Below are 15,767 nucleotides of genomic sequence, written 5' to 3' on the forward strand. Positions count from 1 at the left end.
TTAAACATCGGATTCAATACTAGGCATTTTCTTGTACACGCGTCTATTGCTGCAGGAATTTAAAACCCTGGGGGCAGAGTACATTTTATTCTTATTTGCAGCATAAGGCATAACATGCTCCGAAATATACACATCGCTGTGGCCTCTACTGTCCCTGGAACAGTATGATGCCGTCGACCTCAAGGACGATTGGAGATAGCTGTCATTCACTGCCTGGGATGGCAGCGAGTGTTTATAAGGGTCCGAGGGGCACCTCCCAATAACTAAGCGTTGGTCATCCCCGTAGGAGTGGAGGAAAGGGTTATCGGAGGTGTGGTCTGGCAAGAGAGACTTGCTCCGTTTGCTGACCTCCAGACCCTGGGGGAAAAGGGAGCCTTTGTTCCCTGAGAGTTTGCTTGCGGGGACACTAAAGAGACTCCCGTACAAGTTTCCCTCCAGAAGCCGCTCCCTGTCCTTGAGGCTTATGCTCCGGGAGGGCCTGCTAAGGTCCACCTCCCTGGGTTTGTCGAGGATGTTATCGTAGGAATGCTGCCGGCTAATCCTCAGCTTGTTCTTTTGGAACTGGAGGGCGCTGTTCTGTGCCCAGTCCTGCTGGTAGACCTCCTCCTGGGTAGCTGGGTTACCTGTCTCCTGAAGCATCTGGTCTTCGTCAATGTCATAGAGGTTCCCCATCCGCAGGCAGGAGTCGCATTTGAAGGGGGACCTCATGGTGAAGTGGCCTGAATAGGTGGGCAGGTTGGACAGGCAGCTCCTGCAGTGCGTGGAGTTCTGCCGGTACCGGTCGCTGCCCTCGCTGTGAGGGGAACTCTTGTCTTTCAAGGTGAAGTGCTTGGAGTAGAGTTTATACTGGTCGTTGTTGGGGAGCCCATCTTCATTGTGCAGGGGGCTCCTGTTCATGGGCAGTGTGGAGTCCCCCTTGCGGAAACTGTCACCATGGTCCTGGTAGACATTGGAGAAGTCCACGTTCTCGGGAAGGGCCATGTTTTCGACAAACTGGGGAGGATCGAGGTGGAAACTGGGTTCCTTCTCCCCATCAATGGTGTAGATCTTGTCCCTGGGGGAGCTCGCTTTGGTTTTCAGGTAGGAGCGCTCGACCTCGCTGCAGTCCTTGGGGTATTTGGAGGCCACTGACCTTCTGAAGTTGTCCTTGGCCTTGTGGTTCTTACTGTTGTCAGGCTCCCGGTGGCACGTGGCCCGGCTCGAAGTTTCTGAGATGTCCGAGTGGGCCACCTCTTCTGGAAGGTACCTAGGACTCTTTAGGGAGTAGCTCCTGTTCTCCACGGTTCCCTCATCCCTCTGGGAGACTGGGTTCTGGGTCAGCGAATCTTGGCGTAGAGATTCCATGGATTTCTTCCAAAGCTGCCGGGGCCTGGAGTTCCCTTTGGGTTCCGTGCTCACGGCCACCTCCACCGTGTTAGGGTTAGACTCATTGAGAGTCAGAGGGTGCTGGCCCTGGAACACGTAGTTGTTGAGGCTATCCTTGTGCCTGTTGGCCACGAAGGTTTGCAGTTCATTCATGTTGTCCCCAAAAATGCTGTCTTTCCCCTGAAAGGACCTGTTGTCTGAATATATCAAGTTTCCCTTATCTGAAACCATGTCCATGATGAGGGATCCTCTTTGAATGAAGTCAGCAGCTCTTTTGGGGGAATCCATTCTTGAGGAGTTCACGTTGGACAAGTTGGAAATGTTTTTGGCTGACCGAAGGAGTTTTAACATGTTGCTCTGGGATCCGGTCAGATTGAAGTCTGGAGACTTCTTCTTTTCTTCAATGTGCACCCCGTGAATGCAGCTGTAAATGCCCTGTGGGGAGGAGCACGAAACACCATCATCAGCAGCAAGGACATGAAACCATTTCACACCTGAACTGTACCTGCAAAGGTGAGACACGACCTTCTTAATAGGAGTCCTGGAGAAACAGTGAAATCCAGTCTGAAGCCTGATAATGTTTCTTAAATGTATGAGACCAGTGGCAAAGCATCAGGCTTATCTTGTCGCTCTGGCACTTTTAGATTATCGGATTTATTTAGATTATCTGACACTTTTGCCAATAGTCATACATGGAGTTTGAGAAAAAATATCCACTAATCCTCATACAACTATAAGGGTCTCAGCACCTCCAAACTGGCGTGTAAGGATTTGGTTGACCCTCCCAACATCCTGGTCACCAACCCTTACTTTTATTAAAGTTTCCCAGGATCATCTTTGGACTTTGGATACCAGAGAGTCAGCTATTGACAAACAAACTGAGTCAGCAGACAAGGATCTCCAATCATTGATTCCTTTGGGGAATTATTGCTACCCCTACACTGAAGCTATCAATTAAAGCATGAGACCCAATATTTATCTGAAGGAAATAAAAACACTAAAAATGATACATGCACCCCGATGTTCATCACAGCACTATTTACAATAGCCAGGACATGGAAGCAACTTAATGTCCATCAACAGAGGAATGGATAAAGAAGATGTGGTACATATATACAATGGAATATTACTCAGCCATAAAAGGAACGAAATAGTGCCATTTGAAGAGACGTGGATAGACCTAGAGACCGTCATACAGAGTGAAGTAATTCAGAAAGAGGAAAACAAATATCATATAACATCGCTTATATGTGGAATCTAGAAAAATGGTACAGATGAACTTATTTGCAAAGCAGAAATACAGACACAGATGTAGAGAACAAACTTATGGATACCAAGGGGGAAAGAGGGGGTGGGATGAATTGTGACATTAGGATTGACACATATACACTACTATGTATAAAACAGATAACTAATGAGGACCTACTGTATAGTACAGGGAACTCTACTCAATGCTCTGTGGTGACCTAAATGGGAAGGAAGTCTAAAAAAGAGGGGAAATATGTATATGTATAACTGACTCACTTTGCTGTACAGCAGAAACTAACACAACGTTGTAAAGCAACCATACTCCAATAAAAATTAATTTTAAAAAATTAAAAATTAAAAAAATTTTTTGAAAAGAATGTTCATTGCAACGTTGTTCAAATTATTGATACAAAAAAGTAGAAACTAATTGTCCATCAATAGAGAACGAAAAAATTGTGTTGTGTTCATACAATGGAAAAACATACAGCAGTTTACATGAATGAACTAGACATACACATCAAAATGGATGTCTTAAAAAATAAATCGTATGTACTTATATTTTGTTAATGGATATGTAAATGTAATGAAAGTATAAAACATACAGGGGGGACGATAAATACAGTACCAATTTCAAATAACATATCTGGGGAGAGGAAGGAGAAAGGGGAATGGGATCAGGAAGTATACATGGGGGTGGGGATAGGGCTTCAACTGTATCTGTAATGTTTTATTTCTTTTAAAAAAAAAGCCAAATATGGAAAAAGTTTGAGATTTTTTTTTTTTTAGAGCTGGGTGATGGACACACACCCAACTTTATTTTTGGCTCAATACCTTTCTGAGTGTTAGAAATATTTTCTAATTTAAAAAATATTGAGGGATTATTTTCACCCTCGTTTTCTTCATAGATAGTATGGGCATAATTCTCACAGCATAGATTTGTGGTTAAGGGCATGTGAAAGTTACTTAACTTTTCTGTGCCTCATTGGGAAAAATGGGGATAAGAGTCTCCAGCCCAAACCATTGTTAAGAATATTAAATACGTTAATAATGTAAAGCTCTTTAAAAAACAAAGTAAACTGTTGTGTTTATTAAATAAGTTAGGACATATTACAGTATGAGGGTTAAAAATAATAAAGTTTACAAAGGTATAAGAAGAATGTCTAGTCTGGAGTAAATGCCTGAACAGAGTGTTAGAAAGAATGATTATAGTTTGAAATAGTTTCCAGCTATCAAAAAAGGACCCATGATCTGATTAAAAGAAATAATAGAATTAGAAGAAGGCAGCACAGTTCCAATAATATTCAATGTATTTCTAGAAGACACTACTGATGCATTGCAAACCTCAATTTCCATAAGGTTTAACACTTTTCTCATCCCAAGTTTGCAACTAAGAGTAATGAGAGATAGTGCTGGTAGAAATACATGCTGTAATTTACCATAAAAGTCTGAGCAAGTAACAAATGATTCTGGCTCTCCTTTTTTTCTCATTTGTAAATTTCAGTAGTTGGACCAAGGTACCTCTAGGTCACAAACAAAAAAGTATTTCCTAACAAATGAAGATTTAAATGTTTTGAGGACCACATTTATTATTTTCATCCATTTTACATGTTATGTTTATGTTTTACATGATATAACATTTCATTTTAATAAAAGACTGCTACCAATCTTTAAAAATATATTGAAAAATTGTTGAATTGGGTTATGGTTTGGGACTTGTCGAAAGAAAAAAAACACACAACTTAAGAGTTGCGAGTTATGTTGTATTCGGGGATTTTACTGTGGACTATAGCCTGGGAGACGGCCTCTCCTCTCATATAGCTCTGAGGAACTTACGAAAGACGTAAGGGAGCAGCCACGATATATAGAAGTCTTTGCTGAAAAACTACAAGTAGCCGAACATCAGAAATCACTGCTAATAACAAAAAACAGACCTCTAAAGTTAATGATTTTAGCACTTTTCTAAGTACAGGAAGATGCAAGAATCTGGGCTCATTGAAATTATTCCTTTGATATGCACCTTAACTATCTAGGGCCAGCTTCCTGTTTTTCTCCCGCCTGAATTCCCCTCCAGGTGCACCCTGGGGGTTAGGAGCTGAGGCTCCAGTGGCTAATGGCTTGATAGTGGGCAACCTTTGTCGTTTACTTAAGTGGCAGCCAGTATTTCTTGTCCACAAGCTCTAGCAATCTCCTGGGAGTCTCTAGTTACATTCTGCCCAGTAAGCATTTGCAGACCTTGTTTCCGTGTGGCATCCCCACACCTCCAGCCACCCGGTTAGGACACCCTGGGCCTCCACTCGGCTAGGATGGCTCCGCCCACCTAGCTCTCTCCTCCTCTGCCCTGCCTTAGCTTCCCCGCGCTCCTTAGCTCGTTCTCGACCGACTTAGTAACGCTTTCCTTGTCTCCCAAAGCACAAGCTCCTTGCGCGAAAAAAAATTGTGCTCACAGTTCTCTTATATTCTTTGCGGCCAAGTCAGTGCTTGTTGAGTTAAATTTTACCGCCGGAGAGGACAAACTTAAGACAGCTTTAACAAAAAATGTTATTCCCAGATGCAGGCCTTCAGAGACGGTGGAATGTTCTCTGCGTGATGGGAGCATCCAACCGTTGACCTCCGGGAGGGGGAGCGCTCACTCCGGCCACCGCAGCCGCGCTCGGCTCCCGGGCCTGCAGCTGGGGCCCCTCCACGCCGCGGACAAAGGGGCTTGTGTCCCGCCGCCCTGCGGGAGCCTTTCTCTGCCGGCCGCCGAGAGGCCTCTGCCGAAGCTTGGGCGGAGCGAATTGCGTGCGACCCCGCGCGTGGCCCGGCTCCCTGGTGGGCCAGCCGAGCCCTCCGGTTAGGCCGCTCTAGCCCCGGCCCCGCGTGCTGGAGCCTCTTCGGGCACAGCCGCTCGGTCCCGGCCCCTACTCCTCCCCGACGCTCCCCCAGTCGGAGCCGGTGGGCAGAAAGGCGCCTGTGGCAATAGCGTGAACTTTGCTCAAAGTTCAGGCACAGCCCTCCGACTGGGGGCCTTTTGGGTTCTCAAGGGTAGAAATGTAAAATTCCTACTTCCCTTTTAATGATCCGGGGGCCTCCTCCACCTCTGTATCTTAGGCAGAGCCCAAACAGCTTCTCTCCTTCGCTTTATCCTAGGGAAAAACTGAAGGGTTGTGGGGGAAAAGAGAGAAGTCGTGCCTAACAGTAACTGAACTTCAGCCAATTGACAGGTACTTTTCTGGCACGTAGATACTGTTTTAGTTAATCCTCAAAAGGGGTTGTGAAATAAATATTGTTTTCACATTCTGTCTTTACATTCTTAGAAAACTGAGGTTAGGACTTCACTGGTGGTCCAGTGATTAAGGCTCCACGCTTCCCGGGACTTCCCTAGTGGCGCAGTGGTTAAGAATTCGCCTGCCAATGCAGGGGTCACAGGTTTGAGCCCTGGCCCAGGAAGATCCCACATGCTGCGGAGCAGCTAAGCCCGAGCGCCACAACTACTGAAGCCTGCGCGCCTAGAGGCCGTGCTCCGCAACGAGAAGCCACAGCAATGAGAAGCCCGCGCACGGCAGCGAAGAGTAGCCCTGCTCGCCGCAACTAGAGAAAGCCCGCGCTCGGCGGCAACAAACACCCAACGCAGCTAAAAATAAATAAATAAATTTAAAAGAAAAAAAAAGTCTCCATGCTTCCAATGCAGGGGGCGCAGGTTTGGTCCCTGGCAGGGGAACTAAGATCCCAGAAGCAGCTTGGCGTGGCCCAAAAAAAAAAAAAAGAAAAAGAAAACCTGAGGTTAGAATTTTCCCCTCTGTGTCTGCCCTAGGCACTGGTTAATAACTTTATCATCCACCAAATCCTCCTCTAGTTACATATACATTTCCCTTTCCCCTTATTCCCACATCATTTAATGAATATTTATTGAGTGCCTACTGTGTACAAATGTGTGTGTGGTGTTGGGGGGGAGGTTCTGTAATGAATAAAGCAGACAAGGTCCCTGTGGTCACAAAACTGGGGGTGGGTGGGGGGAATCACAACTAATTATTATAATACAAAAGGGGAATGAGAGTCCTGAAGACGAATTCCCCAGGTGCTGGAGGAGGAGGCTTTATAATCTGGTCGGGGTTGGGAGAGGTCAGGGAGCTTTCAGAGCTGTTGTATTAGTCTGGGGGACAGGGGAGGTCTGAGGATGCTGATGGCAGGAAGGCCCCATTATAAAGAAACTAGGAGGGGAATTCCCTGGCGGTCCACTGGTTAGGACTCCTCGTTTCCACTGCAGGGGGCACAGTTTTGATCCCTGGTTGGGGAACTAAGATCCCACGTGCCTCCCAGCCTGGCAATAAATAAATAAATAAATCTAGGAGATTGAAATCAACAGGATTTAAAGACTTGTTAGTTGTGGACGGTGACTGAAAAGTTGACCCAGCCTCTCTGCCACCTCTCCCCTCCCACGGTGGGGCACTGGAGAGAAGGAAAAACTAGGTAGATCCCTGGGTTCTGATCCTGATTGAGTTCTTCCTTGCTTGGTGACATCATGGACAAATCACTGTTCTGTAAAGCCTTGGGAGACCTGCATTCCTTCCTTAGACTGCAGTCATGCCATGCCCTATGATGGTGTTCCTTAAACCCTGGGGGGACATTGCAAAAAATGTAAGAGGAACGTGTAGGAAAACTACATTCCTCACTTACAGTAATTCAAATACTGTAGTGGTGGTACTGGAAAATGGGATAAAAAGTATAGAAATAAACCCAAATACATTTGTGAATGTAGTATATGACCAAGGAAGTAATACATAGAAACACAGAGAAGATTATTCAAGAAATGTTCAGAAAACATAGATTGTTCAATATGTGATTTTGGGACAATGAATAGCCATCTGGAAGAAAATTAATTTGGATCTATATCTCACTTCCTATTCCAAAATATATTTTAGATGACTCAAAATGAAACAATGAAAAATAAACTTTAGAAGCACTAGAAGAAAACATACGTTTTTAAAAATAATCTTGGAGTAGGAAAGTCCTTTCTAAGTAGTATAACACAAAAGCCAGAAGCCACACACATACACATGCATACACAGACACATTCAAACGACAACAATAAAAAAACACCATATACACTACGTATCACAGACAAAAGAATAATTTTCTTTTAAAAGTTATTTATTTTATTTATTTATTTTTGGCTTCGTTGGGTCTTTGTTGCTGCGTGCGGGCTTTCTCTAGTTGTGGCGAGCGGGGCTACTCTTCGTTGCGGTGCGCGGGCTTCTTATTGCAGTGGCTTCTCATTGCAGAGCACGGGCTCTAGGTGCGCGGGCTTCAGTAGTTGCGGCACGTGGGCTCAGTAGTTGTGGCGCACGGGCTTAGTTGCTCCACGGCATGTGGGATCTCCCCGGACCAGAGATCGAACCCGTGTCCCCTGCATTGGCAGGCGGATTCTCAACCACTGCGCCACCAGGGAAGCCCCAAAAGAATAATTTTCTTAAAATAAAATGAGCAGGGACTTCCCTGGTGGCGCAGTGGTTAAGAATCCGCCTGCCAATGCAGGGGACACGGGTTCGATCCCTGGTCCGGGGAGATCCCACATGCCGTGGAGCAACTAAGCCCGTGCGCCACAACTACTGAGCCCACGTGCCGCAACTACTGAAGCCCGCGCACCTAGATCCCGTGCTCCACAACAAGAGAAGCCACTGCAATGAGAAGCCCGCGCACCACAACGAAGACTAGTGCCTGCTCGCCACAACTAGAGAAAGCCCGCGTGCAGCAACGAAGACACAACACAGCCAAAAATAAATAAAGAAAATATAAATAAAGGTACAATTTTTAAAAAAGAGCAATTATGGGGAATTCCCTGGCAGTCCAGTGATTAGGACTCCATGCTCTCATTGCGGAGGGCCCAGGTTCAATCCCTGGTCAGGGAACTAAGAACCCACAAAGCTGCACGGTGCAGCCAAAAAAAAAAAAAAAAAAAAGAAAAAAGAGCACTTACAAATTAGTAACAAGAGACCAACAACTTGGTTAAAAAAGTACATGACAGGGGGAAGAGATAAATTGGGAGATTGGGATTGACATATACACACTACTATATATAAAATAGATAACTAATAAGAACCTACTGTGTAGCACAGGGAACTCAATTCAATACTTTGTAATGACCTATATGGGAATAGAATCTAAAAAAGAGTGGATATATGTATATGTATAACTGACTCACTTTGCTGTACAGCAGAAACTAACACAACATTGTAAATCAACTATACTCCGGTAAAAAAAATTTAATTAAAAAAAATTATATGGGCTTCCCTGGTGGCGCAGTGGTTGAGAGTCCGCCTGCCGATGCAGGGGACACAGGTTCGTGCCCTGGTCCGGGAGGATCCCACATGCCTCGGAGCGGCTGGGCCCGTGAGCCATGGCCGCTGAGCCTGCGCGTCCGGAGCCTGTGCTCCACAACGGGAGAGGCCACGGCAGTGAGAGGCCTGCGTACCGCAAAAAAAAAAAAAAAAAAAAAAAATTATATGACAAACAGTTCACAGTAAAGAAAATCAAAATGGCTCTTAAAGATATGAAAAGATACCTCACTCATAATAAGAGAAATACAAACCAAAGTTACAATGAAATACCTTTCTCACGTATCAGATATGCAAAATTCACCTATGGAAGGCAATTTGGCAATATTGACCAAAATTTTAAACGCACATTCCTTTGACTCAGCAATTTCTCTTTTAGGAATTTTCCTATAGCTATACTCATAAGTATGAAGCGATATGCCCCAAAAATTCATTGCAGCACTCTTTGTAATAGCAAAGTATGGGAAACAGATGCATATGTACAGCTAGGGAAAAACCTTCAAATGTAGAGGCTTGTAGGGTATATTAGATTGGAATTACATCTATAAAATTGAAACAATAATTGTACCTACTGCACAGGGTTGTTGTGACGTTTAAATGAATTAAAATACCGAATGAACTTAGAAAAATATCCAGAATATATTCCATTAGCTGTTTACTTACACACATACTGTTAATAAAAAGAACAAGAGGCATAATGGCATGTACAATTACCTACTATTTGTGTAAAAGAAAAATAAGTATATGGGTAAAATATCCCTTGAAAATTTCACAATTAATCAGTAACTCTGGTTACCTCTGGAGAGAGGAACTGAGGGGCCAGCAGCAAGGCAACTTATTTTCACTGTCTACCTTTGTATACCTGTTAAATTTTTTAACCATGTATATTTGACATCTATTTGAAAAGATAAATTAATCTTTTTAAAGTAGAAAAGTATCAATCAGAAACACAAAGAAAAAGAAATCAAATTTTATGACATAGAAATTAAATTATGTTCCAATCTTTCCATTAATGTTATTATGCTGAAATTATATATTGCAGTCATTGAATGATTTTTCAAACACTGCTGCACACTTTCAAATTATTGATGCAGTGTAGTGCTTGCACCTCAAAGTGTGGTCCTCAGGCCAGCAACATCAGCATCACCTTGGAACTTGTTAGAAACGCAGAATCTCAGGTCCCACCCCACACCTACCGAATCAGAATCTTTATTTTCAACAGGTTCTCAGGTAATTTGACTGTGGCATCTTGTTTGAGGAACGAGGAGCACTGAGCCAGAGAACATAATAAAAAACAAAGAAATACAAAACAAAACAAAAACACTGTCTACTTGTCTCTTCTCTTTGACCCCCAGCTCTCAAAATTGTTGTGGTTCTGAAACCGAGCAGGACCCTGTGGGGGCACTCCTGTGTACAAAAGCCTTTTTGTGTCGCCCATTTCTGGTTTGCAGGAAAAAGGCATCAGCCTCCTAGGCCTTCCCTGAACTCCAAAGGGCAGATTCAAGCAGTTACTAATTAGGGGAATGAGGGAATGCAGAAACAAAGAAAGGCAGTCAAGAAACAATGGGGCAGGTACCTGGTTCCTTCTCAAGGTATATACATAACTGATACACATCTCCAAGCCCTTCTACAGGAACTAAGGCCTCCACGCATGTGGAGGATGGTAACTTCAGGCAACTTCAGGCAGAGCACGTGGACCTAGACTGGTTAGAATCAAACACCACCCTGTTACCTCACCACCAACCAATCAAAGGAAGGTCACACACCCTGCAGCCCTCCCCCACAAATTTTGTCTATAAAAACTCTTCCCTTGGGAATTCCCTGGCAATCCAGTGGTTAGGACTCCACGCTTCCACTGCAGGGGGCACGGGTTTGATCCCTGGTTGGGGAACTAAGATCCCACAAGCCTTGCAGGCGCAGCCAAACAAACAACAACAAACAAACAAAATTCTTCCCCCAGAACTATTGGGGAGTTCGGCCTTTTTGAGCCTGAGCTGCCTGTTCTCCTTGGCGAGTCCTTGCAGTAAACCTTTCTCTGCTCCGAACTTCACCATTTTGGTTTGTTTGGCCTCACTGTGCATCGGGCACATGAACTTGGGTCTGACAACAGCTTGGTGATTCTGGAAAACATTGCTGAGTGAAAGAAGGCAAACACAAAATAATCCAACCTATATGATTCTATTTATATGAACTTCAAAACAAACTACTCCAATCCATGGTGTTTGAAGTCAGGATAGAGGTTACCTCTGGAGAGGAGAGAGGGGGCAGAGATGGGGCAGGGCCCAAGAGTTGCTTCTGGAGTGCTGGTAATATTCTGTTTCTTGACCTGGTTACTGGTTATTTGGATCTGTTTGTGAAAATTCTTAAGAACTGTACACTTTTTAAAAATTCCACTGTTATCACCTACCTCAAGCCCCTTGACTGTTGGAGGTGCCAAGGTCCAATGTGCTTGGGGAAAAGAGACTGAGCTGAAAAATTACTTAAACCGATTTCATTACTGATAGGTATCTCCGATTTAAATAGATTACTTTGTCACACACACACTTATTGGAACTCCTGTGCATTTTTAAAAGTGCCTACTATTGACAAGCATTCACCCAAAAGATGACATGTTCTCAATGAAACTTCAAGGTGCTCTCTGGAGTGGGAGAGTTGCACAGGCTCTGCTCTCCTACTTAGTGGGTTTCAAGCCTGGATCAACAATTCATTAGTTACATAACCTTAGACAAGTTACTTACTCTGCATTTCTGTCCTTTTGGAGGATAATTATATTCCCACTTTATAGGAATATTCCCTGTATTAAATGAAATAATAAACTTGAAGCACTAGGCACCGTGCCTGGCACATAATAGCAGGAGCCCATTAAGAGCAGACAATTAGGGACTTCCCTGGTGGTCCACTGGTGAAGACTCTGCGTTCCCAATGCAGGGGGCACGGGTTCAATCCCTGGTCAGGGAACTAGATCCCACATGCCGCGACTAAAAGATCCCGCGTGCCTCAACAGAGATCCTGAAGATCCTGCAGATCCTGCAGATCCCGCACGTGGCAACGAAGATCCCGCATGCCACAACTAAGATCCGGTGCAGCCAAATAAATAAATAAATATTTTAAAAAAGAAAAAATAGCAGACAATTATTTAAGAGTACAGGACTTCCAAGTCAATAATTCCCAAACACTACCTCACAGATAATGATTACCTGCAGTTAAAGCTAATCACAAGCAGCAAAGATTCTGAAAGCCACTTTCCTGGAAGTTACTTCAGGTCTCATGAATCTGGAGTGCCAGCAACAAGTTTCTCAAGATATTTGCTTTCAGAAGAACCCGCCCCATTCCACTGCCCTCAGCCAGCAGGGCAATACCTGTGTCCCTCCCAGTCTTCCCACACTCCTCAGACACAGAGAGTGGCGGTTTCTCATGCCTCCTGCGACTTGTTCCCATAAGCTTGCTCTAAAAGCTTCTAAAGTTTTCAGATGGAAATACTTGAAAGCAAACTTCATGCTCTTATTTCAAATCCTCAAGAGGCTCACCATTCTCTTTGCCCACTTATTCCCAGTTTCCTGGCTCCAGGTAACACTGTGAAGGTGAGAGCTGTCTCCACACCCAATAGAGAGTCTGATAGAGGGTTAGGAGGCAGCCAAAGTAGTCTCTTTGTCTTTGTTCCAAGATAAAGAACTTTTTCAAAACACGTGCATTTTCAAAAGGTCAATGGTGGTAGGATTACAGGCATTTGGCATTTTTAAAATGACTTTCTGCATTTTCCTAATCATCTATGACTATGTATTATTTTTACCATAAGATTCTTTGGGACCTTGTGTAATTACAAAAGCACTTTGTGCTCAATGCAGAAAACTTAGAAAACACAAAGGAAAAAAAGTTCCCTTAATCACATCAGGTAAAGATAACAGCTGCGAACATTCTGGCATATGTCTTTCCAAACTTTTCTCTATGCAGAGATGCTTCATTTTTGTGATCTGGCAAAAAAGTAAACATTTAAGAGACAAAGCCTTGGGTCTTTAGTCTTCCATTTATTTCTGTTTTTAAACAGCATCTAACGGCTTGGAAAAGTGCCTAACAGCAAGGGCCTGCCCCATGCACTCCCAGAGGCTCCCCCACCCAGGGCTGGGGTCCAGGCTCCAGTAACTCCCCCTCAGCCACACCAGCCATCAAGCCTACTTTCTCTCCTTCTCTGGAGACTTGGGACAGAAGAGGGTCTCCAGTTAGAGGGAAAGATGGCACTAAAGGACACTGTGTGGAAGGATTGGGCTCAGACACAGCTGCCTTTGTTAGTCTTAGGATATTTGGGGATTTGGTAGCATGCTCAGACAGACTGCGGGAGGGCTCGAAGAGGGGCTCCTGGACTCCTCTCTGGCCTCACTCATTCCTGGGCAAGCCTTACAGCACCCCTTCCTCTTGCCGGGCTCAGTGCATTGCCTTTAGAAGCTGGGCAAACGGTAGCCTGTATAATTCAGCATGCCTTGCTGTGACCTGGTCAGCTGCACTTTACTCCTGGCCTAGACAGGGTGGGTAACCAGGAAGGTGACGAAGATTCAGCCCTGAGGGTCCCACTGCCTCCCGCTACAGGGCTTGGGACCTGACTGTACCAATCCCTTACCAATTCTCACCTAAAGGGGAATAATACAAGGGCATCTCTTTGGGAGGAGGGGCAAACCTGGGCATTTAAACCCCAAGCACAGGCACAGATGGGCCCCCAGGCCAGAGACGCCTCAATGCATGCACTAAAGCAGCAGGGGCAGCTCAGCTGGGAAAGTAGGGGCCCACAAGGTTGGATCTACCCTCGCCCAACTCCTCTCCGCACCCATGGTAACCATGGAAACATAACCACCCCCCTCTGCCAGCTGCCTGGGTTTAGACAACCAGGCCTGGCCCACCTCCACCCAGCCAAGGCCTGAACTGATGCCAGGCCGGCCACAGAGTGGTTGCAGGAAGAACTGGGATTGGGTGATTTGGTCAGGCCAGCCTTCCAGCACAGCTTGGGAGGACTACCACAGGAGCCTCCACACCTTGCTGCCTGGGCTGGGGTCAGACAGGGCTTAGTCAGCCAGTACAGTGGCCAGCAGAGCCAGCCGCATGGCCCCAGATGCCCTCTGCCTGTGGGCTAACAGCTACTGTGGGGTAGTAGCCCTTGCTGCAGCAGCAGCAGCCTCTGGGACTCATTGACGGGGCTGTCTGGCTGCTGTTCCTCCTGCCCAGGCCGCTCAGCCAGCCCCCCGGGGCTGAGGATGTACCGACAGTCACTGGGGGTGCCCCCCACGGCCCCCAGACCACTGCCATCCCCAGCCCCGCTGCTGGCCGGGTCCCCGCCAGGCAGCTCCAGGTTGCCTCCCTCAGCAGACTCCTGGGCTCCCTCAAGGTTGATATACAAGGGGTCCTGGCTGGCGGATAGCACAGACAGGCGGCCCAGGACATTCTCCAGCTCCATTCGCAGACATGTGAAGCTCGGGCGCTGCTTGGGGTCGGCGCTCCAGCACTGGTACATGAGCTCATACCTGGGGCAGAGAGAAGGGTGAGGGGATGTAGTGAGAAGCCAGAGAAAGGGGAAGGAGGGTCCTTCTCTCAAAAACAGAGGCCCTTTAATCATATGAAACCAGGATTTAGAAAAATGTGATTGAGGGAGTTCTCTGGTGGCTTAGCGGTTACGATTCCGGGCTTTCACTGCTGTGGCCCCGGTTCAATCCCTGGTCAGGGAATTGAGATCCCACAATCCGAGCAGTGCAGCCAAAAATTAAAAAAAAATTTTTTTTTAAAAGAAAGAAAAAGAAAAGAAAATGTAATTGAACACTCTAATGTATAGGGCTTACTATGTATCTGGCACTCTTCTAAGCATTTTACATTTATTATTAATTCTCGCAATACTGTGAAATAAGTGATCCCTATTTTACCAATGTTCAACCTGAGGCACAGAGAGGTTAAGAACCTTGACTAAGGTCACACAGGTAGAAAGTGATGAAGCTAGGTGGGTCGGGTCCAGAGTCCCTCTTACGCTATTTTGGGAAGGGGTAGTAGGAGTGTTTTTGTCTTGTGGAACACAGCCTGGAGTCAGGGTTATTTTACGGGGGTGATTTGGGAATCCACCCTTTGTCCTAAATCCTCACCCGTTCAGGGGGTCTTAAATCCTCATTGTTCATGAAGATTCTCACCTTCGAGAATCTGAGAAAAGCTTCCAGCCCTTTTCCCCTGGCAGGGACACTTTTGGCGTACAATTTCAGGAGCTTTGCAGATTCCCTGAGGTCTTATCCCTGTTCCCAGGGAATGCCTCATGCTGAGCAAAAATAAGTAAGTAAATAAATAACAGGAAAGGGTTGAGACCAGATCTAGTCATAGCAAATGCCTGACTTTCTTGCCTGTGCCCACGATAAAAGCCCCAAACACTCCCCCCACTCCAGCCCTCCTAACAGGGGCCTCCAACGATGGGGGGAATCATGCCAGACACTGAACAGGTCGTGGGAATGGTCCAGGCCATGGGTATGTGGCCAGGCTGGGATACACTGTCAAGGACGTGCCGGGAGCCAACTGGCGCCTGTCCACCAGGCTGCCTGGTGGGAGGCCAGCGCCTGCCCACCCTCTATTGACAACACTAACTCTAGCCCCAGATGACACTAAGCCAGGGCCTGGTCCCCACTGCCCAGCAGAACCTCTGTGGCTCCAGAGGCCCAGGCAGGCTACAGCCACCGGGAGACCTGACCTTCCTGCCCCTGACATGCCCCGAGCTCTGCTGAGACGTAGGGCCTGGTTCATGTACTCAAATTGCCCTCTCTCCCATAGTACAACCTCAGGGCACTTCAAAGCCACTGCCCTAGAGAAGGAGGACCCCACCATTCA

At 45.9% G+C, this 15,767-nt stretch overlaps 2 protein-coding genes across 5 annotated transcripts in view; both read right to left on the reverse strand.

The window, feature by feature from the left end:
• LOC112067362 (glutamate receptor ionotropic, NMDA 2A-like) lies at positions 1–14,017 on the reverse strand. The gene is made up of 2 exons (XM_024132849.1): positions 13,994–14,017; positions 1–1,800 (listed from the first exon to the last, which is right to left on the reverse strand). The coding sequence occupies exons 1-2, from the start codon at positions 14,015–14,017 to the stop codon at positions 1–3; spliced, it is 1,824 nt and encodes a 607-aa protein (XP_023988617.1).
• TYRO3 (TYRO3 protein tyrosine kinase) overlaps positions 12,933–15,767 on the reverse strand; it is a 19,898-nt gene continuing 17,063 nt past the window's right edge. For all 4 annotated transcript variants that reach the window (XM_055088306.1, XM_055088305.1, XM_024117758.2 and 1 more), the window contains one exon: positions 12,933–14,434. In XM_055088306.1, coding sequence (XP_054944281.1) covers positions 14,044–14,434 — 391 coding nt within the window. In that variant the 3' untranslated portion in view covers positions 12,933–14,043. The remainder of the gene's footprint in view (positions 14,435–15,767) is intronic.

Source organism: Physeter macrocephalus, chromosome 11 (genome assembly GCF_002837175.3).
Source record: "Physeter macrocephalus isolate SW-GA chromosome 11, ASM283717v5, whole genome shotgun sequence".
Lineage (NCBI taxonomy): Eukaryota > Metazoa > Chordata > Mammalia > Artiodactyla > Physeteridae > Physeter > Physeter macrocephalus.